This window comes from Triplophysa dalaica, chromosome 18 (assembly GCF_015846415.1).
Source record: "Triplophysa dalaica isolate WHDGS20190420 chromosome 18, ASM1584641v1, whole genome shotgun sequence".
In the NCBI taxonomy this organism is placed as follows: Eukaryota; Metazoa; Chordata; class Actinopteri; order Cypriniformes; family Nemacheilidae; genus Triplophysa; species Triplophysa dalaica.
The window spans coordinates 3,189,464-3,215,666 of NC_079559.1; the positions used below are offsets into that span (position 1 = coordinate 3,189,464).

A 26,203-nucleotide genomic window follows, 5' to 3' on the forward strand; every position below is an offset into this window, starting at 1 on the left:
GCGGGTGATGCACAACGGTTAATGTCCAAAACATGTCAAACACGATAAATTAGGATTTCTTTTATGGAAGCAAAACATAAAAAAAGAGCAGCAATGGATTAAAATGGAGACCGCACAATGGAGTGCCTTCTTTTGGATGTACATAGTTAAACTGACCTGACAGATGCAGTTAAGCTTGTTTTTGAATATTCACGGATTGCATTTGACCGTTCCAACATGGCGGACATTTGGATACATAGGTGTGATATGATATATTACAAGATACAGCAGTCTTTATTATATTTACGAATGCGTTTTTTAAAGCATTTTCAGTATGTCATCTTCGGACGAAGGTTTAAATCATGCTTTCATTGAGAAAAGCTATGGGACCAATCCTGTAGGCCCGGCTGATTGTGAGTTCTGTCGCATCAGAAAAAATAACCTCTGTGTACTCACATATAATCTATTTATCATCTTATGGTTTTGAGCATGTGTTTGCATGTTACACTAGGGACAGCGAAACCATTTTGGTTAGTTTCGATATAACACCGCAATGCTAAGAAGTTCTGTAAAGCAATGTGAGCTCAAACGTCATTACGTCACAGTTTTGTATCGTAAAATGTAAACCATTAAAACATTTACATACAGTATAATCATTTTAGCAGACGCTTTCAAAGACCCCTTTTTTAAATCCTCTGTGTACTGTATTCTATTTTTTTATAGTCTCTGTACTGTTGATGCTGTTTCTGTGTCCTCGATGCTCCTGTCACCAAAACAAATTCCTTGTTTGTGCAAACATACTTGGGAATAAAGCTCTTTCTGATTCTGATTCCATAAAGCGATATGTCATACAGGAGCAACAATAAGTGCTAATACCAAGTTTCTAGGTTCCACGAAAGCCAGAACAATACCTGTTGAGAGAACGAGAGAAAGGGTTAGTGTTTTTTTTCATTTGCCTGTCAAGTGTTCACAGAAGAGATGGGTTTTAAGTAGTATTTTGAATGTTGTGCATGAGAGATGTTGTTGACTGGAGTTTGGAAGAATGTTCCAACATGAAGGAGTTGTGAAGGAGAATGAGCGGAAAAGCGATTTACTGCCTTTTTGAGAAGACAATAAAAGACGGCTCTCATTTGTTGACCGCAAGATTCTTGATGGGGTGTCGGAGTGTAGGAGGGTGTGAAAGTGTGCCTGTGCAGATCCAGTAAAAGTCATGTCAGCAGGAAGTAGTGACTTGAATCTGATACTGTTTTTTTCAAATTGCCAACTTAACTTCTACCTGGGCCTATCTTATACACAAATCTAGTTATTATTGGCTATTTTTCTGATAATCTTTCTATTAAATCGTGTAAAGTCAACATGTACCCAATGTTGACAGAGTAAATTTCAAACAGTTATGTTCTTGTCTCATCGTGACCTCTCTGTCGTGAGCACAGCCGCTGAGAAATAATGCTTTCAGTGAGAAATGAATCATGTTTATCCTATTACACAGTTTCAACCGCTCTATGATATCAGAGGATCATGTGATACCTCGGGATTCCAGAACGAGATGTAACAGAGAGCCACAAGGTCCTTTGTGTAACATCAATAGGATAAATGTTTGCACCATTAGAAGAGAACCAACTCAAGTTTGGAGACATTGACAGACGGATATGAGACACTGGCAACATGCTCCTGAGTGAGAAAAGAGGAAGCTGTGAGTTTCAATCTGAACCTTCAGCCGATTTGACTCAGAAAAAACCCCATGGGCAGAGAGAGGACTGTACGGTGGACCCGAGTCTGTCCGGTCTGGATGAGGATGTGATGACAGACAGCTGGAGACAACACAGGAAGCATGTGTTTGTGCTGAGTGAGGCTGGGAAGCCCATCTACTCACGCTTTGGGAGCGAAGAGGCCCTCTCCTCCACCATGGGGGTTATGATGGCGTTGGTATCCTTCATCCAAGCTGGAGGCAACATGATCAAGTCTATTTTTTCAGGTGAGAACCAAAAACTTAATTTAGAAGTAGATAGTGTCTTGACCAAAAAGGTTCCTGCAGCACTTTGGACGTGGCCGTGTTGACAGAAGAAAATTGTATGACAGAACCTGTTTTAGCTCAAAAGATGTAAAGCAATGAGACACAATAGTAAGTAGTCCTGAGTTTTGTCCTTCTCTTTTAGATGAGCGAACGATTGTCTTCCTCCAGAAGGGACCGTTGGTGATTGTATCCGTATCCGCCAACCGGCAATCTGAACAGCAGCTCCGGAGCGAGTTGCTCCATGTTTACCATCAAATCGTCAGCCTTCTCACCCAGGCCTGCATAAACCGCATCTTTGAACACAGCAAGAACTACGACCTGCGTCGTCTGCTCTTCGGCTCAGAGAAAGTTCTGGACAGTCTTCTCGATGCCGTGGATTCTGAGCCTAGCTTCATCCTCTCTGCCGTCCAGTGTCTTCCTCTAGCATCCTCCTCAAGAGATGCTCTGAGTCGCATCCTGCAAAAAGCCATCACCCCAAATTTGGTTTTCTCCATTCTTATCTCCAATAACCTTCTCGTCTCAATCGTTCAGGAGAAGATGGTCGTGGAGGATGCTAGGTTAAAACCCACAGACCTTCACCTCCTCTTCAACCTCATCAGGGCGTCCTCTGCTTTACAGTCTGGAGAGAAATGGACGCCTGTCTGCCTGCCTCTGTTCAATCATGACTGCTACTTTTATGCCTACGTGTCGTACCTGGACCCACCGCAATGTCGTGTCTGCCTCGTACTTTTGTCTACGGATAGGGAAGATTTTTATGCATTGGCTGAATGCAAGAAGAAAATCGAGGAGGCTGTCATGTCCCAGAATGCTTTGCAGTGTGTAGCAAACTGTCAGTTATACAGTGTTGACAATATCGGCGTGGCTAAACTGAGGCACTTCCTGTACAAGCCTTCTGATGTGTCAGACCACCATCGACAGCTTTCTCAGTTCACATGGTAAGTGACTTAAAGGGATAGTTCACTCAAAATGGAAAATTCTGTCATCAGTTACTCACCCTTTTGTAATGTCATACCTGTATACATTACTATGTTTTGTTGAAAACAGAGTAAGATATTTGGAAGAAGTTTGTAATTTTCAGTTCCAGGACATCATTGACTATCATAGAGGGAAAAACTAAATGGTAGTCAAAGGAACCCCAAAACTGTTTGTTTTCCTATATTCTTTAAAATATCTCATTATGTGTTAAAATATCTCATTATGTGTTTAATAGAAAATTAAACATTATTTTTTCCTACTATGGTAGAAAGTGATGTCCCAAAACTGACAATTGCTAACATTCTTCCAAATATATTTCCCTCTGTTCATCGTAACAAAGAAATATACACAGGTCGCTATTAATGTTGTATTTGTTTTTAAATGTGCCATTTATTTACTGTATGTTGTGTTGTGGGGATGTGAGCTGTGCACTGGCTGTGTCACAATGTCCAAGAAAAATTTCCCAGGAAAGGGAATAATAAAGTATATCCAAATTCAAACAACCTGAGGGTAAGTAAATGAAGACAGAATTTTTATTTTTGGGTGAATTGTCCGTTTAATGGGTCAACATTTAAGTTAACATGAATTAAAATAGACCCCGTTTCACATTCCTAAAATGATAGTTCACAGAAAATTGAAAAATCTGTCATCTTTTACCCTCAAGTTGTTCCAAACCTGTAGACATTTCTTTGCCTGGTTGAACAGAAAGAAAGATATTTGGAAGGACGTTAGCAACTAAGATTTCTGGGGCACCATTGACTACCATAATACAAAGAAATGAATGTATATATTTATTCTGTTGAGCACAAAATAAGTTATTTTTGAAGAATTAAGGAAAACCAAGTTCTGGGGCACCTTTGACAACCATTTCATTTTTCTACTGTGGCAGTCAATGATGCCCAAGAAATCTCAGACGCTCACATTTTTCTAAATATCTTTCTTTTTGTTCAACAGAACAAAAAATGTATACAGGTTTGGAACAACTTGAGGGTGAATAAATAATGACAGAATTAAAAAAAAAGAATTGTGAACTATCCCTTCAATACACAATTTATCAGTTTTAAACTCCATCCTTTTCTGAAGTGGGTTGCAAATGATGTTGAATGTTTTCTTTGACGTCTTGGAATTAACAGAGTCGGTATATATAATTATAAACAACATTACAGTAAAATGAGACAGTTGAATCTTTAGTCATTTGGCTCATTCAAAGACCCTTTAGTTCTTGTTTATCTGGATCAGTGATTCCTTTGCCATCAAAGACACCAGATGGGACTTTAATTCCTGACAAATGATGGCCTATTAGCCAGGATTTCCACATTCTGCAAAAGATTAAACCACAGTGCCATGAATTCTGCAATGGTAATCGCTTGATTCGGCTAATCACATGCCTGGAATATTTGAAAGATGTGAGGTCTAATATATATGTAAAAATACAAGCAAATGTATCCATCTAACGGATAAGATCAAAGCGATTTGATTAAGCATCGAGCAATGTGATGTATGATAGAAGCCTGTGGTGAGCTGCAAGTCTGTTTTAAGGTGACTAGAACAGTGCGGCCTGCTTATATTTTTGGTTTGGACTATGTTTACACAGATGTGTCAGTTTCCATAAGATGTATGTGTACCGCTTGATATGCAAGGTGTGCATTGAGGTTGCAAGCTGCTGTTATATTCAATGATTTAGGGGATGCAAGTATGCTATATGATGCTTTTCTCTGACACTTTGTTCAGTCCAGAGATGGAGATGCCGTACAGAAGCCAGGAGGAGAGAATACATCTACTGGATCTGTATCGCAACATGCAAAGGCGGATTCACAGTGCGTCACAGCCCATGAAACTAATTTACCATTCAACAGACAGAGAAACTGTGTTGACGTGGGTGTGTGCAAAACAGACTATTTTCAGTAGTTCATGATAAATAAAAATACAATTTCTCTCACAATCATGTCAGTTCCTCATAAAAAAAATTCTGTCGAATACCAAATATTTTTGAGAGTGTCTCAGTGATTTTGTGTCTGTACAGTGGAATGCAATGGAGGCCAAAGGTCTATATATTCTTTTGTGTTCTGCAGAAGAATGTCGTACAGGTTTGGAATTGAATGAGAATGACTAAGTGATGAATGAAATTTAGATGAACTGTCCCTTTTAAAGCATTATTATAGGTTCAAAATAAGTGAAGTTGAGAATGTCTGTCCATAACCAAGTTAATACCAAGTGTGTTTGGACAAGTAAAAAAGCTATGTTGAAATGTTTAACATAAAGAATGCGATTTTGTTTAATTGTTGAAGATTTAGTCTGACTAACGCTGAAGCAGTTAAAGATTCAGAGAATATTAGTAAACTACTTCCTGTGCTAAGATTATGTGCCACAATGCAAAAAAAAAGTGTTTTTGTCTTTTTTTGGAGATTCAAATATCTACACATTCCATTTCTTGACAAGAAAAGTAACCTATTTACTTAATTCTTATATTTTTCTTCTTTAAATGAAACCGAAAATCTTGGGTCACTTTTCTTGTCAAGTTATTATATATTGATATATTATATATTAAAGAAGTTTGAGATATTTTTTATTAAAAACGAGACAAAAGTGCTTAATAAGAATATCATTTTTTGCAGATTGCTGTATCTTTGATGTAAGCCTATCCTTAACATTTTTTGAACTTGGAACACTGCTTTATACTTTCTAAGACAATTTCCCAGTTGTATTTTTTGCATTACGTGTCACTGTGGTATGTAATTACAATAAGCGTGTTCATTCTCCTGCTTTGTTGTGTACTTTAGGTCACTAGCAGGTTCGAGCTGTATGCTTGCTTTTCTCCATTGGTCACGAAGAGATCTGCTATCCGTGAAGTCACCAGACTCCTGCGATGGCTAAAGAAGGAAGAGGACCGTCTCTTCATCTGTTCCCTGCCAAAATACTCCACCACCCCTCAAACAGACAGTAGCTCACTGTCTTTATCATAAACCTCCTGAGATCATAATATAATAAAGACACAGTACATTGATACAAACCCAGTAACAGTTTCAGTTCCGTGTGGATGGGTGGTGGGTTTGTTTCATTATTTAAATCTGCTTTGCTTGTGCTAGAGGAATTATGAGCTGACATGCAAATTCAGTGGGTCTGTTTGAATGTTTGGGAAAGTCATGTGGAAAAGTATTTGCTAATGATTGACTTGAGTCTACAATGTTGTCTAGATAGTTTATTTTGTACAGGGGAACCTGCTGCTACTTTTAACTCTTTGGAGCAATAACATGTTAAGTTGTTTTCATACTAAAATTATAGTTCGGTGCATAGAACTCACAATGTTAATATAAACATTTTTGAGACAAAAAAGCCACAGGTAGGCTATACTGTACTGTGAAAATACTCTGTTTAAAGTGAATTATTAACTACTCGTGTGACACCTAAAGTTGATGTTTAATCTAACCATACAGTAAAAACGACTGCCTATCAGACATTCATGTATAAGATGTGTTTGCTTCTTCAAGTTCCTACTAAACATAAGAAAGTATGCATGGCACACACTTTCATCCAAAGGGTCTTACAGTACACTAGATTTGCGCTTTACAAGACCCCAGTGGCGATTTAGCATAGCCATAGTAGGATTTAAACGTACAGTTTTCAACTACAAGCCCACTGCTTAGTTGAAACAAAACTATCAAGTCTTCTAAACTGCTTTATTTTTAACTGTTTCACCACAATAATACATTACAGTTATTGCCATGCTTAATATTCATAATAGCAAAATATTAACTAGATATATGACATTTTAGAAATCCATGTCACTTAGCAACCCTAAGTTGTTGATTGCTCAAACTAAACCAATGAATGAATTACATCCCATTTACAAATGATACATAACTTAGCATGTAATGATTAAAGATAATGACAATTAAACAGGGCATCAAAAACTATAAAGTTGCCTTCTTTTCCAACCTACATATGCTTTCTAGCTAGCCAGCTTACTACAATTTATACATCACAGCCTATTTCACACCCTCAAGCAATACAAACATCACTGGACAGTGTCAGCGCGCCACCTGCAGGACAGGTATACACATGAACGCGCTTCTGTCAACAAACCAAGACGTTGAGATGGGAAGTCATGCAGCTGTAGCTTCAGTCATCATTTGATCATAATGACACCTCTTTTTGAAACGCAAAGCTGTCAGAATATACAGTAATACTACACGGAGAGTGTGTTTATTTCGTCAGTCTGTGTTTTGCTGTGGGTGAAGATGGCGCAAGCGTTATCTGAAGAGGAGTTTCATCGTATGCAGGTGCAAACAGCGTCATTTACGGGTTTAATGTAGCTTATTTTACAGATACGAGATCGTTAATGTGTTTAAGAATGGTTCTGCATGTAAAGGTGTTTTCGCTTAGGGGCTGTAAGATGTGGATGGTCATCTTAGCGGATAGATGTCCTGTTAGCTTTAGCCGCTAGCACGACCAGCTAACTGTATTCTTGAGATGGAAATGTATTTTATTGATGTTTTGGAAGGTATCAATTAATGAATGGAATAGAATGGTTTGCGAGACGACCGTCTTGAGAAATGACATTGAGGGGTTTTGGATGTGTACTGTAGGGATGTGCGTTAGCCTGCTAGCATGCTAATGTGTCATTAATGACCATTAGCAACGTTAGCGAAACGCTGTTATATTTCTTTTTGGGGGCAACTAAGTGACCTTTTTACACACATGTGATGAATTTTAACGACTTTTCTTTCAGTTAGATTAAAATTATTGTTTTTAGTCTTTAAAATGGAATTGTTTTGTTTTTGCATTAGCATCATCTTGTTTACATCCAGTTTCATCTAATGTTCAGTTCCATAGCAACCAGGTTATTGAGTAAATGTTACCATTACGTAAATTTATATTTTCTAGGTTGAAAATCAATATATTAAATGAATGTATAACATAAACAGATACAGGGATTTCCTTTTTTTGTGATGATGTGTTATTTTCTTTTCAATTAATTTCCATAGTTTTTACATTCTTGTCAATATGTACATTATAGTAGAGTGATTTGTTAAATCTTGCTTTTGACATGTGTTTTCTCAGGCTCAGCTCTTGGAGTTGAGAACGCAAAACTACCAGTTATCTGATGAGCTGCGGAAAAATACAGCGGGTGAGTAAAGACCGTAAACCCAAACCTTTATTTATTACTTATTCAAGACAACCAGACACAGACTTTATTTGCTTAACATACTGTAATTTACGTCTTTATACCCACATGTTAGATGATTTCTGTCCCGTGTTTTTTTGCCAAAGAAATGCACAGACATCATTGTGCGGGGTGAAGGCTGTTGTTTGCAAAACATGCCATCTGTTTATTAGGTGCCTATGTTTATTTGTTAGGTCTGTAGATGTGGTAAATTAATGTAAAACATTGTGTTAAGTCTGTTAGTAATGGCAGAATATTGTAATCAGGATCCTGTATTGCCTATATAATTATTGGTTGATATTATCTTTGTTGATAGAGTCGCTTGCCAAAATAGGTGCATCTTAAATATTGATTTTAGTTAAAGTAATTGTATCATGAGGTAAGAAAGAACGGGTGAGTGTTGGTTTTCAAGGACAACAGTCAAGCTAGTGGTCATAATATCAAATATTTGACAACAGAATGCAATTATTGAACAAAGTACATATTTCGTATATTAAAGTTATACTTAATTTTTTTAGTTAAACGTCATATTCTGTGTTTTAGAGCTCAACAGTGTTCGTCAGAAGATCTCGACCTTGGAGAAAGACTATGTCAAAGCACAGAAGGTAAAGTATGCTCTTTTTCCAGCTGTCCGATTTCATGAGATCAAGGCTTTGCTGCTGTACTCTGTTTCAATGTATGGCCTTGGGAATGTGCTTTTCTCACTTTTTATTTTAATGGGCTCTGAGTCATTGACTGTGTAGGTTTATTTCAGTTTGCACTATTTTTTCTATTTCACACTTTTACATTGAGTGCTGTTACATTTGAAGCACAAGAGAGTCTTGCTTTCAAGAGTTTCTGTGGCATTTGTTAGAGCATTGTGTTAGCAACGCAAAGGTCACAGATTTGTAAACCTCAATATAGACATACTTTCCATTTTGAGAAGTTTCACACTTTAACATCGCCACTTTATCTCCTCTAAAGTGCAAATGGTCAATGAAAAAACAGAGAAGTTGCATCTGTCATTGGATTTTCTGCGTCTTCTGCCTCCTTGCAGTAGCGGGTTATTGCATTTAAATTTTGATTGATTTGATTTCTGTAGTAAATGTTATTTTTTTTACCCCCAGGCATTGAATAAAAGCAAGAAAGCACAGGTGAGCTTTTCTGCTGAAAAAAATATTTGATTTGGGACTTCAGTGGCTCGGAATGTGGGATATCAAAAGAAGTATAGAAGGATGTATATGCCTGTTGTATATTGATCTTTCTGTCTATTAAGGAGGTGGATGCCTTACTCAGTGAGAACAAGATGCTTCAGGGCAAGTTACACAGTCAGGAAGATGATTTTAGACTCCAAAATACCACCCTTATGCAAGAGCTCTCCAAGGTGCTGAACACACACACGCACACACGCACGCATGCACACACAAACACACACACACACACACACACACACACACACAATGTGAAAAGGGTAAAATGTTGTAAGAGAATGCTCCAAGTTTATTGCAAGTTACGTAATACAAACATGCTGAAAATACGTTTGCTAAAACATTATGACATTGTTTGTCCAAAGATATTTCCTTCATTTTTTTCTTGATAACCCTATAAAGCTGGTGAATCTTGTAAAATGCATTTAATGGGTAAGGAATACCACAAAGGGTTAATATTTATAATAATAATATCCATCCTCTTGAGTAACACCTGTAAAGCGTAACCAGAAGTTAATCAGCCTTTTCTAATCGGTTACCATGTTTTGTTGTAGTTATGTTCCCAGATCGAGCAGTTAGAATTCGAAAATAGAGGATTTAGGGAGGGCCAAGGTCTGGAAAGACCCGTCTCTAGCCCCACCTCTGCTCCAGTGGATGCAGAGCTCCTGCGGCTCCAGGCTGAAAACTCCGCCCTGCAGAAGAAATTAACAGGTAAGGCAAGCTCATCCCTGTCAGGCAAACATTCTTCAACGTGTTATTTAATTCATTTGCAATAACGTTTGCATGAGAAGCCTGAAGAGATATTGATATTGTATTCTGCATGTATATATGAAGCTCTTCAAGAATGTCGCTCGGATGTCGTCATCGAGGGAGCGGCCAACACTAACGGTGTCCAATCGGATGCCAGCAGTCACAGTGAGGACTCCGCTGTCCAAGGAAGTGATGAACCAGACCAGGTAACAGATTATGGGTTTGAGTTGTGAAACGTATTCACCATATGCACATTCTTTTTCCGGTATGATCATTTACCTGGAACATTATCCAAATGACAGCTTTGTGAAGGATATGTTTATTCTTTGCACTAAAGTTCAGAGCATTCTAGTCTTTGGCCATTGTGTCTTATCTTACTCTTTTGTAAGGACTGCAGGAACCATGATGTTTGCAATGTAAATATTTGTTTTTCAGCTTGCCATAAAGCTGTTTCTAAACTGGCTTGTAGTTTCCTAAAGTTAAAAGCTTTGATAGACGTTGATTCAGCTCTCTTCCGTTGGAGTTCTCAGAGGTCATGTTTAATGCAGAGGCCTCAGATTTTGTGTTAACTATAGGCAGACACAGCAGAGACACCACCATCAGCTGTTTCTGTGGCAACACTCCAGGAAATATAAAGGCAATGTTAGGACAGCTAACCAGTGAGCAGGTTCTTTGTTAGCATTAGCAAATGAAGAGCAATGACTGGTCTGCTTTTCTGTTAAAGACGACATAAAACAGTGTTAACTGGGCATTTTACTCACTGCAAGTCTGTATGTTTTTTATGTCCTCCTGTCTTCTGCAGGCTGAAGTGCAGAATGTGAACGCAGAACAGCGAGATAATGATCGGAGCGGTGAGTACTTTCTTTGTGAAAGCTTGATTTTAAGTTGTGTCCTCATCAAACTCGCAGAAAAGACATTCGAGAAGAACCCCTGAAGGTTGTCCTTTGGTTCTCTGAATAGCTGCACTTGGTTTGGACAATGTCATGACAGAACGTAATTTAAACACAGCCAAGAGTGTAATGTGTGTTATATGTATTTGTTGACTTTCAGAGGTGGAGTTGAAGCTCCAAACAGAGATGGAGGAGAAATGCTTACTAAGAGAGCAGCTCCAAACACTGGAGGTAAAGCATTAATGTTACCCTCCTAATTCCCCCGGCCTGCAGGAGACACACAAAAGGACGTTTTAGAAACACCAGTGTGCAGATTGCTGATGAGAGTTTGTGTGATTTTACGCTTGCTGAGGCTGTTTTGGATGTCCATTCTCACCTTGCACCAGAAAAACCCTTCACCTCTATAATATATACAGCTGTGAAAAAAATTAAGAGACAATTTCCAATTTTAATATTAATCAGCATTTCTAAATGTGTCCATTTCAGTCCAGAGTCTGTTGAATTTCAAGAAAATCTAACCTCAGGAGTAACAAAGTAATCCTACAGTAATGGGAAAGACTATGAAAAGAAACTGAAATTAATGAAAACTGTGATATCACAAACATTTGTAATTGTAAAGTTTTCAACACATGTAGAAATAATACTGTTGTATAGCTTTAAATTGAATATGACCTCTTTTTTTCAGTATTTGAGGTGGAGCATCTTTTCTGTTAATTTCACCTGTTTCTCCAGGGTTACCTAGTCATAATAATACTAAAACAAGTTTCAAAATTGAATAATTTAAATATTTTTAATTGCTGAATTGAATATTGAATACAGACGTTTGATTATGTCGATTTTTAAGGGGCCTCAACCCAAAATTTGAAATTTAAAATGTTTGTCCTGGCATTTAAAAAAAGTAATCTTCCTTTTCAGACAACTAAGCAGACAGAAATGGCAAAACTACAAGAAGAGAATGCTAAAGTAAGTCTGACGTGGCATTCACACAAAGCATTCAAGTTTATTTTCTTGTTGTGCATGATTTAACGGTTCATGTTTCAATAAAATGGCTTAATATTTATGATTGCTAAGGATTCATATGTTTCTTTTTTTTATAGTTGACTGACAAATTGAAGAAAAAACAAGAGAGGTAAGTGCTAGTGGCTTTTCTTTTTGCTTCGAAATCTTTGTTGAGAGAAGTTTGCAACGTGAAAAAATGACATTTTGTTTTATTTCATCTTGCATTTTGTTTTGGTGAAACCTACGTAATCATACAGCGATCTGTTCAGAGAGACAGGGATAAAGTGATTTACACACCAGTTTAGATATGGATCAAAGATCAAATTTACAGGTAGTGCTAATGGACGATATTATATTTCAAACACATTACCTCCACAAGATAAATCACTGTCATTTCTTCCACCTACTACATAAAGGAACAGTTCAACCAAAAATGAAAATTCTCTCTTCATTTATTCACCATCAAGTTGTTCTAAATAAATGTGTAATTTTTTGTTCTGATGAAAACAGAGAAAGATATTTGGAAGAATTTTTACAGATTTGGAACAACTCGAGGGTAAGTAAATGAAGACAGAATATTTATTTTTGGTGAACTGTCATATACTGGGTGTTGTGGTAACTCAGCTGTGGCCTGGCGACAGTCCTCGTGACACAATAAAGATTCTCACATGAACTCACGTTGGCTCCAGATGCTGCATCAGGCTTCTGTTCAACACGTAGCTCGTTTTTCCTGATCTGAGATACTGGCTGTTATTTATCACTGTCTTGTCTCTTTATGTTCTCTTTCAGTTTTCAGCGGCTACAGATTGAAAAGGAAGCACTTTACAATGACAGCAGGTGAGAGACAAACCAGAAGGGTTCAGCACTGACCGCCTTTATCTTTTATTTTCTCCATAGGGATTTCAGAAAAAAAAATTCACGTTCTTGAACCAAACCAGCTAGCATTTGATTTGGAGCAATAACTTGTATGAGCATAGAAAGGAACCCACATGTAGAAGGTGTTTTCTCATTAAAAAAATATTACTTTAGTATTTTTTTTTTTTAAGGTTTTATGCTACAACATCCCATATTTCTTTCCGCTAAATATAGGTGGATAGCTAGCTGATGTTACAAAACTAGAATACTTTTACAAAAATCACTACCAGTGTTATAAAACTGTAAGTGCACTTGCATGCTACTCATAACAAAATCAGAAAAATCAGTCTGGTGTTCAAAAACTCAAATTTGCTATAAAATGTTTAAAGGTCCAGTGTATGAAATTTAGCGCCATCTAGTGAAGTTGCGAATCGCAAGCAAGGGCTCAGTCCTCCCCGTCCTTTTCGAAGCACAATAGGAACTGACACAGGACTAAGATGTCGTCACATTACAGGATTTGCACGTCGTTTTTCATTTTATTTATTTCCGTTGATTTTGCACTATTATTTGACCAATCATTTAGCCATGTCTGGAAACAGAGCTTCCAAACATTATTCATTTCAAGACCTTGATGGCATGTGATGTATTCGTTTCCACAGGACTAAAATTGATGAGATCCAGCAAAGGAAAGAGGAGGAGCTGAAATCCATAAACCTTCGCGTGCAGAAACTGCAGGCAGATTTAATTGCCGCCAACCAGGTGAGATCTGCCGGAGACCACCCTGCCAAATTCCATTCTATTACAGGCCATTTGTTGCAGGTATCGTTGGCCGATCGATGGATGGCCACCGAGGGAATATGACGATAAACATTTGCAAACCCCTGAGAGTGCAGTCAGTGCTCAAGGAAGGAACTCTGACTCTGGGGTGTATCTGGAGAGATTAATGGGCCATAGACACTGTACTGCATCCATCAATGTCATACTAAAAATGCATTGAATCTTCCCGGCTGACGGGCGGCTCGTGTGTGTGATTTCAGAATGTCGGTGAGCTGAAGGAACAGTTGCAGAGTAAACAGAAAGAGCATGAGATGGCCATCCACTCGCTCAAAGATCAGGTAGTCATCTTCCCCTTCCTTCTGTGCGTTATGTGTAATCTGCAGATATTCTGTATAGAAATAAAGAATACTACACAAATCCTTAATCCCACAGTGCAATGTGCTTGGACTTTACAAAAAGTTTATCATTGTGTACTGCATATGCTATTTTAAAGAAGTAGTTTCTTGCGTTTCTAGTACTGTGTTCTGAGCGCAGCCAAAGAGACCTATGGGGAAAATACAGAAGAGTAAAAGTTCATTTCAACTTTAGTTTTTGATTGTTAAATGTTTATTTCATCACAGATGGTTGTTAGCACATCTCAAGAGAATTCATCTGCAATTTCACGTCTGTCGGTTCGCTGTGTACTGACAGGCTTATAAATGAGAGCAGATGATAAATCTGCAGAGCGTTAGTGCTGTAATGATAATAGGTGTAATGGATGAAATTATAATCTTTGTTTTATCAGTGTACAAATAAAGCACATAAGGCTCCTGTGGGTGTTGTAAGCAGTGTAGAACATAATTACATTTTTATAGTGCTGCATGCTTACAAGATAAATAGTGAAAATTGGAACGTTCATTTAAATGTAGGATGCTTTTTTTAAATCTGTTGTTTTCCTTCTCTGCCAAATGTTCTTCAGTTTTAAAGGAATAGTTTACGGGAAATGAATTATATTGTTATATGAATAATAAATGGTAATACAATTATTAAAATATTAATATTAAATATATCATTACATGAACATTTATGATATTCATTTATAAATGATTAGTCCAAAATTCACATTTGTATATAGAAAGTTTATATAATATAAATATGGGTAATCCGCTATAAATCTATGAGCGTTAATATAGTGCATGAGTCTGTCCTCAATTGGAAAAGATCCTGAAAGATTCTCACATTCTGCTCGTAAAGATGGGAATAAAGATGAAAGAAAGGTCAATTTTGGGTGAAATATTTCTTTAATATTCAGGAAGCATGCCAATTAATTCATCAGTTTTTCTGCTTATAGCAGACTCTCTCTCTCTCTGTCTGGCTTAAAGAGCAGTTTCTGAAGTTTATTAATACCCGGAGAGCAACTTGTTTAATGGAGCGTTTCAAAAAGATGGTGCTTAAGATCATGTGAATAATGAAGGATTAGTGAGGCTCAGTGCAGGTGGTTTGAGGGGCACACATGGGCCCCTGAGGACTGGTCCTCCTTCATGAGGTCACACATGTTAATTAGGAAGCCACAGATAAGCTGTTTTGTTGATGTGGAAAAGTGCTTGACTGGATCTATAAAAACTTCTTCACTGTTTGACTTGAGTTTCTAATTCAGCCTGTTTTCTTCTGTCTTCTTTTGACTTTTTTGGATTTGTTCTTTTGTTCCCACTGATGTTCTCTTCCTGTTTTCATCATCGCTCACTTCACATTCCCACGCTGCACACCAACACGTCTGTCTTCATTCATCCCACACATGCCTGCTGCATTTCCTTCTCTTTCAACTCCATACTTTCTTCAATTCTTTTTCTTTCTCTACTTCGTCCTTTCTTTTGTATGTTCTTTCTTTTTTTTCTCTCTTTCCTCTTTTTACTTCATCTTTTCTTTTGAATGTTCTTTATTTTTTGTTCTTTCTTTCTTTCATTTGTTTGCTCTATTTTTCTTTTGTGTGTGTTCTTTCTTTTGTCTTTTCTTCCTTTCCGTCTGTTATTTCTTTGTTTTTTGGGTGTTTCCTTCTGTCTGTTTTTTTTTTTTTCTCTCCTTCTTTAATTTTCTTTCAATCTCTTCTTTCCTTCTTTTGTATGTTGTTTTGTTTGATGTTTGTTTGTTTCCTTTGTTTTTCCTTTTCTTCGTTTGTTCTTTCTCGTTTTTATTTTTGTTGCGTCGGTTCTTCCATTTGTCTGTTCTTTTTTCTTTTTCCTAATCTTTACATCTTTCTTTTCTTTCTTTTTGTCATTCTTCCTGTCTGTTTCATTCTGTTTACGTATGTCTGGTCTTCTTTCCTTCCTCGATCTCTTCCATACTCTTTCTCTGTCTGTTGCTGTTGGGTGGTGTTTGGGCGGAGCTGCAGGTAGCATGTCAGAGCGCTGTCAGTCAGGAACAGGTGGAGGGTATGCTGACTGAGAATGATGCTCTGAGGACAAATCTGGCGGCTCTGGAACAGGTACCTTCCCAAGATATGACATCACAACCTTCATCAGCCCCTGCATCGCCATCATTCTGCGTCTACTTCTTTTTACCATCATATTTCCACTACCCAGATGCAATTCTCTGACATTTTAATGCTTCATCCGTCGCTCCTTAGCAGTCCCAATTGTAATCCCTTTATTTAAAAATGTAAATGTATTCAAAATAGCAACTCTTTGTGGATACACTCCATGGCAATATCATTTTGATTTCGCAAGAGAAGACGAACTTCTGAACTTCGACTACAAAATCAACTGTAAGCAGCACTTTAGAACTTAAGTCGTTTTATTAAAACATATCCACTTTTAATATATTCCTCCCTACATGTGTACTTAAGCAAGCCTGGAAATTTTGTATAGTCAAACATACATTCAAGCCCACACTTTATATTAATGTTGCATGAAGGGTTATATTTAGCTTGGAAGCACTCATGGGTGCATTTATTTTGATATTGAATTCTGATTTGTGCTGAATTGCACAACCATGCTTAACCTATAAACTGGGGATTTTGGCATACTCAGTTTGTGTACTGATTTCCACATACTGCAAAGTAGAGAAGTAGGCATATTAGGACGGATGGGTTATTTGTCATCGATTCACATTTTCCCACTCATCCGGTAAGACTGAGTTCAGTGTTTAACTTTTATACCTGTCTTGTTTCTCAGATCCAAACTGTGAAGACTCAGGAACAGAATCTGCTGAGAGAGCAAAACATGGCACTTAACAGCGAGCTTCAGCAGAAACGCACAGAGCAGGAGAGCTTCCTGGCACAAAGAGATGATCTGAACTCACAGCTACAGGTCAACATTCAGTTTAACTACAAAGAGTTCTGACACTGTTCTTTATATCCACACAGCCTTGTTTATGTCCACAAATCTCATGTCACTATGCATTAAGTTTGAAATCCTATTGTATGATACTATACATACGGTTAACCCTCTTGTTTAAACAAAGAAAAGCTGAATTACTTTAGTCGTTCCTCCAAATGTTTATTTCAGACAAGTTTTCTAAGTTATCTGTAGTCGCTTCCCATTTAAAAGGTCTGGCTCAGACTTCCGATTCCCTTGATTCGACTGTCTTCTCTCATTTATCAGAAAGAAACATTAAGTAAAGTAACGTAAAACAGACATGATGTTCGCTGGATAAGCGCGAGTCACTTTAATGTGTTGCTGTGTATTTTGCAGTATAAGTAACTTCTTTTGACGGCTGTGTGTTATAACCATATAATGTTGATTTATTTGTTTATGGATTTCTGGAGTCCTTGATGTTTTTCTCTCCACTGATTAGGAGTCAAACCGAGCAAACACTCGACTCCTGGAGCAACTCACTGAAGTGGGACTAGATAAAGACAAATTACAGCAGGAGTTAGAAGAAGCCAGAAAGGTAACGATCACACATACATGTTTGTTTTGGTATTTTTATGGGGACGTGCCATAGACCTCTTTTGTTTTTAGATGGACCTAATGTGGTTTTCTATCTGCTTACCCTAACCACACAACTAAATCTAACTCTTTTTTGGGGGGGGCTAGTAAATGTACATCATTTACTATGTTTATTAATCAGTTTTTCTATTAGGAACCACTGACTTCAAAATAGTATTTTGCTGATATATGTAAAGCCAACACACACACACACCCTTCTGATCCTTTCTGAATTCAAACAGCAGAAGGTCAAATTCATTTTACATTGATGTTTTTTGCTCTCACCATCTTTGTCTTCATTTAAGCTCCTGTTGTGAGTCCATCAGTTCATATTCTGATCTTTTTACCATCATAATGACTCCATTAATACAAAAGACACAATCTGATACACTTAAATGAGTTTTGGAAGATAGACCTGTTTTTTTATTTCAAAGGACTCATATCTTTACTTTTACATCATTTTATTGCTTTTCCTGAAACCAGTTAAGGTTATTCGCACAAAAGTAGTCAATTTAGTTGGAAACCTTTTCACTGATCCTTAGAATTAAACTTGACCATTTCATTTTTTAATGTATGTAAAAAACCTCTGCTATGATTGACAGGTTTAATGTATTTTAATTCTCACAAACAATTTCTGGGTTACTTTTTGTTCTCCCAAATACAAAGTATTTTTCATAAAGAACATGCCTTTTGAGGCATTGTTACATAATTTTCTTGAAAGTTTAACACGTCACCCCTAAATTCACAACATCGTAATGCAAAAAAATGATCCTGTACAGTCATTTCAGAATGGCTGAAGCTTTGAAACTTTTCAACTTTTCGAACTTTTCAATCGAATTCTAGCCAAACTGATGATTAGTCAGAGACATGTGTGTTTCCTTGTTTTTCCAGACTGCAGATAAGCGTAAGGTCATGTTGGATGAACTGGCCATCGAGACGGCTCAGGAGAAGTCTCGACACAAAGAGGAGCTCAGTGATGTGCGTCTCCAGCACGAGAAGGAGGTGCTGAGCATCAGGGGGCGCTACGAGAAGGAGCTCCGCGGCCTCCACGAGGACAAGAACCGGACGGAAGACGAGCTCCGCTTACAGCTGCGAGATGAGAGGGTGAGGGATGCAACCGCAGGACATAGTTTGCACGTCTCTCAATTTTTGCAAACTGAGAGATTAATTGAAATAATTCTCTTTTAAACTCAACATATTTTTCAGAAGCAGCAATTGAAATGTTAATGGTTCGAACCCCTCAGGATTGATCTTTAAACTACGGCATCACATGGCACTTAACCTCAACTTACTCCAGAGTTATTGACACTGTAATGGGCACTTCAGAAAATAAAAAGCTTCTAAACGTCTTGCTTCTTCTCAGGCACGTAATAAAGAGCTGGAGGGCCTTCAGCCGTACGTGGAGGAGCTGAAAGCTCAGGTTCAGTCGATGGAGGGAACGAAGGGCTGGTTTGAACGCAGACTCAAGGAAGCAGAGGTACAGTGTGTTATACTGCAGAGTTGTGTGGCTTGAAACTGTTGTTTACATCATAGTATCAATCTGACCACTTGATGTCAGTGTTGTTTTTTGGTTTCACTTAACTTCAACGTTTGAATGATTAAGCAAAACTAAACCTATGTTTGCTTTTATAAGAAATGTCACATCATTCGTATTCCAAAAGTGACAGTTTTGGTGGTTGTGTGTGTGTCTGAGCAGGAGACCATGGAGAAGAAATCTCTGGAGCACGCTGACGAGATTCAGAGACTGCAGAGAGAACAAACAATTCAGCTGGAGGTACACAAAACTGCACAACATGTAGTATGAGTATGAGTATGAGTAAGTGCAGTCGGCTAACGCTATTTGTATTTCAGCATATTTATCTTCAACAGATATTAAGGGCCGGAGTTTATGATGCATGTGTTGTTGTCCCACATATTAATGGTCTCGCACTCTCACACCAGAGGGCTGTAATTGATCCGTGCAGGACATAAAACTAATGTGCATTCAAGACAGCATTACAGTACATTTAACATTGATAATATGACATGTCCACGTGAATCTGGGGTCGGAGACTCGTACTCCATGATGTTGCACACGCGGGAATGTGTGGGCGACAAAATTTTTAATTTTTGCTCAGGTCAGGTCCTGATCTCACCTCATGCTTTCTTCTTCATATTCTGTGCTGTCAAATACAGGCAAAAATCCATACAATTAATAAAAAGTGTTCAGTGGGCGATCAAGAAAGGCAGGATTTAACACACACTTGGTTACATCAGCAAGGAAAAGTTATTTTAGGATCAGTTATTACATTTTGAAATCATCAAAAGCTAGTTTATAGGGAGTCAATATGGTTCCTTTTTTATTTTATGTCATCTCCAACCCTCCAGGGTTTTAGTATTTGAGTATATACATCAGTTGTCGCATTTCTGTACTGAAAGCAAATCCATTTCACCTCCTCCATTCAGGCTAAAGCTGCAGAGGTGGATGCAGTCAAACAGCAAGTGAAGGAGATGGAGAAGGAAAGAGAAGATCTCAACAACACAATCAGCAAACTGAAACAGGTGTGTGAGCAGAGAAGTATCGTCTCTCTGCCGGTTTCCTCGCGGCACTGCTGGAGCGTCTGCTGCTCAGTGTGATGAGAAAGCATGTGTTTTAAGATGCTAAATAAAGCAGCGTTCACATGGAGGATATTATGGGGGTGGGATTGTTGGAGCTCACTAGTAATTTGAGATGTGACTCAAGAAGGATGCGTGACTCAACAGTGGGATGATGGGATTGTTCTGTTTGTGTGTCTGAACTCGTTGCAGGGCATGTCATTTTTTTTAGAGCAACAAAGATCTTCATTTAAAGCAGCCATAAGGGTTTTAGTATATCTGACCTTTTATGTGATGAAACTGGTCTGATACTGTTTATGTATGAAACTGTTGATTTAAAATTTTTCTAAAGAAAGTAAATTAAACTTAATTTTCCTTGAAAAGTCACTTCTTTTTATTAAAATACTTTCTCATATAGCACATTTAAGATGCATTGTTCTGGTTAAAGGTACTTAAAATATCTTATGTATTTTGGACTTAAATAATATGAGAATGTTCTGTTCCTACGTTTACCAATATGAAGCTAAAAATATAGACCACTTTGCAGTTTGCAAGATGTAATTGGTCCAGTAGCACTTTTTCTTGTTTTAGTTTTTATTTAATTTTGATTCGTTTTTTTTATCTTGCATATATAATAAAATCTTAAAAAGTAAATTAGTTTTTACAATCAGTTGTATTTTGTTCAATTGTTTGAGTTAAAGATCTGAAACAGGAAGTACTTCTGGACCAGCGTTGATTACGTCATCCAAAGAGGTCTATACAGAATAAAACGAAAATCTGTCCATTTAATGAAAATTTTGAACTGAACAAAACCTTGAGACATTTAAAAAACGTAAAGTTGCAGTAACATCTGTGTGTTTTCCAGGAAATGAAAGACGTAGTGGATGGACAGAGAATCCTGGAGAAAAAAGGCAGTTCGGCGGTAAGGCTCCGCAAACTCTTAACGGCTCGGAAAAATAGATGAGTCAGGACTTTCCCTCTCTCCATTTCCCAGAAAGTGAATTAAAATAGTCCAAGACGATAGGCAGCACACCTCTTTGGCCTACAGACCTGTAATGAAACCTACCTTCTGCTTTCATCAACGCTATGTCCTGTACCATCATCACTGTCAATCTGCTTTGACACTTAATCGATAGTGTGTGTGTGTGTGTGCGGCTGTTTCCATCTACAGAAGCTCGATAAATAAAGATTTATAGATTGGAAGTTTATTTTTGTTCGTTTGGCAACATTTACTAGTCTGGGTTATAATGTGGTCTTCAAGTCCTCTTGGGAAGTTCATAATTCGGACTAATCCTTATATAAAGCGTTTTTTGAGGAAAGCTGTTTTCACGGGTGAATAAGTTAAATAACCCTTTACAACCTACGCGTTCAGACAACCCACCACCTAGTCGGTTTTAAAAGTGTGTAGTCTGCACATCCAAGAAGCACATTGCTCGGGAACTTATGTAATGTGTACCTTAAATGCACTGTGAGATGCTAAAAGCACCTACCAATTGCTTCAAAAGGACGTTTCCTTTCTGATTTTCCCACACAAATGTATTTTTGCCACACAAGTCTTATCATCTGGTTAAATGAGTCACATTGACTGGAAGGCTTTTGTGGCTGTTTTTCATCTACTGTACACGAAATGCCAGCAAAACAAATTGTAGTTGGTTTTCGCAATAACGTCTTGAATTGATCATTCCAACGTGACATTGGCTAACAAGAGATGTTTTTCCATAATATCAATAAATCTACAAATACCTCTTGTGTTTTGCAGCTGAAGGACTTGAAAAGGCAACTTCAATTGGAGAGAAAGCGAGCGGATAAACTTCAGGAGCGCCTGCAGGAGATTCTAACCAACACTAAGACCCGCACAGGTAAACTTCTCTTCCGCCCTGTTTGCTTATCACACTTGAGAATAAGTATTAGAAACATGTCTGTTTTAAAGCAGTAGATCAGCGCTTTTAGTTGCTGTTACATCACAGATGGACAACATGAAACATTTAAAGCAGATGTAAAAATGCATAGACAAGGAAGCAGATACATTCGGTCACGTCCTTTGACGTGAGACAAAATCTGATAAATTGAAGCATTTATAAAACTCCAGGTCAGAAATTATAAGTTGTGGATGCTTGTCGAATACCTCAAACCTGATGTGAACTCAACGCAAGACTTCACTTTCTAGTGTCCATGTATTTATGTTCAACATTGACTCAAAAACCGACACGTGTTGTCCTCTCTTAAAAAGAAGTTCTGTGGTGCATTTGGTCATTTGCACCTTCAAATCGGTAACTCCTGTGGGGGCGAACCCAACACGTAAGAAGCCAAAGCCAGGCGCCTTAAATATTTCATGGAGCCCCCCTCTATAAAAAGTGCTACGGATCCGTGTATACGTGCATTTGCTCTCTGTAGATTGTTGGCCGTGCCGGGGCACTCCTCTTCTGAGCCATTTATAATTCAAACGACTCTAAATGTTTAATGGTTGCTTTACAGAAAGTTTAGAATCAGACATTTTAAAGTAGGAGCCTTTATCTTTGTCAAGGGGCCAGAAGGATTTGAAGTCCAAATGTATTTGTTCGTTTTTTATCACTCCGTAGATGTGGGTAGATTTCTTCAAAAATGCATCATTTTGTTTAAACAGCTGAGATAATTAACGTTTTTTGTCACAGATTCCTCCCAGATTACACTCAGAAGAATCATTATAAACCACTAAAACATATACGTTCTAGGTTCTGGGTTTTTGTACTTTTCCCCAAAGGTGTGTAATAGCCCTACCTGCTGTACAACAGTACAAACACTGATTGCCGTAAAAACTCGTCTTTGGCAGGGAAGCGTTTTTTTTTATTGACGAGATAACTCGTCAATGGCGGTTAAAGAGTTAAATGGGTGTAATCTAACTTTGTTTTTATTATTTCCTTTTTAGATTGTCTGTCCATCACTGTGTTAGAATGCTTTGCTGCATGTGTGTTGCGTAGACTGCTCAGTTGTATTTACTTGTAATGTATTTGACTGCAAATGTAGTTGCACTGTTATCTGGTTTTAATGGATTGTGTGCATTAGAAATATCCAGGGTGTAAATTGTATTATTAGGCTTTTTTTTCGCTTTAGACTCGAGTCTGTTTCAGTTCAGTTCTGTTCAAGCGATTAGCAAATGGAATTAAAGCTATCTAACCACATTCATAAAAGCAGACCTATTGACCAATATTTTCCCCACGAGTAAAAAACATGAAACAAAACACTTTCTATTTTAGGGACCTTCTTTCTGTTATCTAGATACAGTTGGAGTTTAGAGCAAAAGTGAAAACGGCTTTTTAAACTTTTTATTCACATACTTAAATTTAACTTTACACTTTAAGTCTCTAAAGAACCTGATTCAAGCAACAGAACATACAGAGTGATAACCAACACCACATGGAATCAACAAGCTCAGCAGAACCTGCGTGTGTTCGTATTTGTTATGAAGATGATTCATTTACCAATTGCAGTTACCAATAAGAGTGCAGTACTTTTTGTCACGTTTCTCTCCAGCCCGCAGAGTTGCACCATGTTTCCAACAAAAGTCATCACTGGAGAGGCAGAGAGTGCCTGAAGATTCCATCTGAGTCCAAAAAAAACCCCACTGGCACATCTCATCTGTTAAAATCTTCCTGTCTGTTTGTACGCAGGTCTGGAGGAGCTGGTGTTGTCAGAAATCAGTTCCCCGAGCCGTACGCAGCAGACCGGTGACAGCAGCAGCATTTCCTCCTTCAGCTACAGGGAGATCATGAAAGACGGAGCGTCGGCACCCAGTACCAATAAGGTAGAGCCGCCCGCTGGGGTGTCGTGACCTGTACACTTTGCGTTATCTCCCAGGACTCCCACTGCTTTTCTGTCCTCCGGAAGTTGTTAATAAACTTTCAAACAGTGTAAATTCCAGAAATACAGTGTGCCTGTGAATGAACAGGGACGCGATAACTGTTTGTTGAGGCATGCTGGGAGTAACTTGAGGCACATGAGTTTGGTCTATGGCATTTTTATTGTAAAACAAAACTAATGATTTGTCCTTTACCTTGAGAACATTTTGGTCATTTTTGATGCGTGCCATAACGCCTCACTTTTGCATTTGGCCATACTTAGAGGTCCTGAATGTTATATTTTATGTTAAGCATATACATCATCCTGTGTTGTTCATGCGAGATGCTTCACTGCCTCTTGACTCTTCAGCAAAATGAAACATTGAACAAGTTCATTTTGTTCAGTTTGTTATTTAAAATAAAGAAAAACAAACAAAAAAGGGCTTTTAATGATGATCCCGGACCCTCAACAGAGCGAGTATTCAATAATACAGCCGCAGAAAAAATCAAGAGACTATTCCAAATTTTCATTTCATCAGCATTTCTATATGTATTGTTGCAATTCCAGTCCGGTGTCTGTTGAATTTTAACACAATCAAACCTTTAGGAGTGACATAATGGGCCCTATCATACATTTGGCGCAATGCGGCACCAGGCGCGACACAAGTGTTCTTTGCTTGTTTTAGCCCGACGCAGTTTTCATTTTCACGTCCTGCGCCATGTTGTTTAAATAGCATAGCAATGTTCTTTAACTTTGATAAAAATCAAGATTATTACATAAAAGAAGGTTTTCCAAATACTGTATTATTGCTTAATAGACATATAGTGAAACAAAAATTAATTTACATTTCACATATGCCTGTAAAAAGCACATTCAGACATCTGAAACTAATTTGAAATGTTTTTTTGTAATATATTTGTATATTCAAAATATTCAGTTAATTAATGAGTTTTTGCTTCAATAATGTGATTCCCTTTTGAATGATTCATAATCTTCCTATCATGTGCATAATTAGATTACTTTTTATAAGCAGTTGACAACCATAGTGAAAATCTAATAGACTTTAAGGTGCATTTATCAAAAGCACAACATTGTCAAAGCTCCTGATTTCGGCCATCAATTTAAAACATAATGGAGCCAGACAGAGACTTGAAAGATGTATTTAACTGTCATCATCCTTCAGTAGGAGAAGCTCATTTATAAATGGACAGCGAGTCTCAAGGGACCGAGAGCAAGCACACACAGGACATTTGAGAGGTGACCTTCTGCTTGGATGTTTTCCAGATCCTTGAAATGGTCTGAAAGGAACAAACCTAGGAATAGAAATGGTTCCTGTGACTTTTAAGGGACGTCGGTATTAAGTGGCATCCAGAGACAGTTTCAGAGATCTACCTCTGGTTTGGTGTGAACTTAGGGGCTTCTTATACACATTTGAAACGTTTGGTCTTTTTCTCCAAGTTTAAACATCATAGAACATCACATAAACATCACATAAACAACATAAACATCAAAAATGTTGATTAGACATCAACATTTGCTTTCTCTCTTTCCGCAGTCTAATACCAGCAGTCCTCAATCTCAACGACCCGCTGATCTATCAGACGACGAGGTCAGCGAGCTCTTCCAGAGACTCGCGGAGGTCCAGCAGGAGAAATGGATGCTGGAGGAGAAGGTATGACATTTGGGTTGACCAATGTCTTGTGTTACTAAGAAAAAAGTCTACTGTTGTAGAGCAGAGAAGGTTTCAGCCTGTATACTGCAGCAGTGTTCGTGTGCTCCGTGGGGGGCTCTAAGTGCAGAATTGTGTCTTTGAATCATGAAATATGCATGCAGATATTGACGTTTTCACATTTTAATCGATCTGCCTCGTTCAGTAACTATCAGGATGGAATCGTGTTGTTAGAGCTTGGACAAGTTACATCACTTCTGCTTTGAAAGAGATGTCCAAACACGTCAATGTCAGTCTGTGTGTTACGTCACAAATGGTCTGTTATGTCGTATGTTAGTATGGAGAATAGCTTTATTTTATATCTGAAGTATCGCACAAACTTTTTATTGCTATGGTTTATGAGAGATTAAAAATTCATTTAATGATTAAAATAGATCCGATTTTAACCAGCGATCAATGTTGAGATTGGTTGAAGTGATCATTTCACAGGTTTGTGTCGCAGTGACGTGCAGAAGATCTTATCTGTGTTTTCTGTGTTCAGGTGAAGCACTTGGAGGTCAGCTGTGCCTCAATGGCCGATGACATCTGTAAAAAGAGCTCCATAATCGAGACATACGTCATGGACAGCCGGAGAGGTAAGCGTCTCTCT

The 26,203-nt window shown here is 37.9% G+C and overlaps 2 protein-coding genes across 5 annotated transcripts in view; both read left to right on the forward strand.

Annotated features, from left to right (window-relative positions):
* Positions 1-1,574: 1,574 nt before the first annotated feature.
* On the forward strand, positions 1,575-6,350 carry mon1ba (MON1 secretory trafficking family member Ba). 3 transcript variants are annotated; one of them, XM_056729607.1, is made up of 4 exons: positions 1,575-1,954; positions 2,136-2,928; positions 4,700-4,847; positions 5,749-6,350. In XM_056729607.1, exons 1-4 carry the CDS (start codon positions 1,645-1,647, stop codon positions 5,929-5,931), a joined length of 1,434 nt encoding a protein of 477 aa, XP_056585585.1. In that variant the 5' UTR covers positions 1,575-1,644; the 3' UTR covers positions 5,932-6,350. The 3 variants fall into 3 exon arrangements, with proteins under 3 accessions (XP_056585585.1, XP_056585586.1, XP_056585587.1); XM_056729608.1 differs by having other exon boundaries at positions 4,700-4,843; XM_056729609.1 differs by lacking the exon at positions 4,700-4,847.
* Positions 6,351-7,036: 686 nt separating this feature from the next.
* Positions 7,037-26,203, forward strand: part of gripap1 (GRIP1 associated protein 1) — a 35,140-nt gene continuing 15,973 nt past the window's right edge. Inside the window, exons 1-26 of one of the 2 annotated variants that reach the window (XM_056772998.1) lie at positions 7,037-7,248; positions 8,030-8,096; positions 8,676-8,737; positions 9,239-9,265; positions 9,388-9,495; positions 9,874-10,030; positions 10,154-10,275; positions 10,872-10,920; positions 11,120-11,190; positions 11,875-11,922; positions 12,057-12,088; positions 12,748-12,795; positions 13,473-13,572; positions 13,851-13,928; positions 15,959-16,051; positions 16,740-16,874; positions 17,362-17,457; positions 18,387-18,599; positions 18,859-18,972; positions 19,192-19,269; positions 19,941-20,036; positions 20,935-20,991; positions 21,829-21,928; positions 23,717-23,850; positions 25,441-25,557; positions 26,096-26,189. In XM_056772998.1, coding sequence (XP_056628976.1) covers positions 7,207-7,248; positions 8,030-8,096; positions 8,676-8,737; positions 9,239-9,265; positions 9,388-9,495; positions 9,874-10,030; positions 10,154-10,275; positions 10,872-10,920; positions 11,120-11,190; positions 11,875-11,922; positions 12,057-12,088; positions 12,748-12,795; positions 13,473-13,572; positions 13,851-13,928; positions 15,959-16,051; positions 16,740-16,874; positions 17,362-17,457; positions 18,387-18,599; positions 18,859-18,972; positions 19,192-19,269; positions 19,941-20,036; positions 20,935-20,991; positions 21,829-21,928; positions 23,717-23,850; positions 25,441-25,557; positions 26,096-26,189 — 2,338 coding nt within the window. In that variant the 5' untranslated portion in view covers positions 7,037-7,206. The remainder of the gene's footprint in view (positions 7,249-8,029; positions 8,097-8,675; positions 8,738-9,238; positions 9,266-9,387; positions 9,496-9,873; positions 10,031-10,153; positions 10,276-10,871; positions 10,921-11,119; positions 11,191-11,874; positions 11,923-12,056; positions 12,089-12,747; positions 12,796-13,472; positions 13,573-13,850; positions 13,929-15,958; positions 16,052-16,739; positions 16,875-17,361; positions 17,458-18,386; positions 18,600-18,858; positions 18,973-19,191; positions 19,270-19,940; positions 20,037-20,934; positions 20,992-21,828; positions 21,929-23,716; positions 23,851-25,440; positions 25,558-26,095; positions 26,190-26,203) is intronic. The other variant, XM_056772999.1, reaches the window with a different exon arrangement.

Excerpts from the sequence above, each read along its gene's own strand:
- mon1ba (XM_056729607.1), top strand. The coding sequence starts at position 1,645 with ATGCTCCTGAGTGAGAAAAGAGGAAGCTGTGAGTTTCAATCTGAACCT. Across the intron at positions 1,955-2,135 it reads GATCAAGTCTATTTTTTCAG|ATGAGCGAACGATTGTCTTC; the intron begins GTGAGAACCAAA and ends CTTCTCTTTTAG. Across the intron at positions 4,848-5,748 it reads GAGAAACTGTGTTGACGTGG|GTCACTAGCAGGTTCGAGCT; the intron begins GTGTGTGCAAAA and ends TGTGTACTTTAG.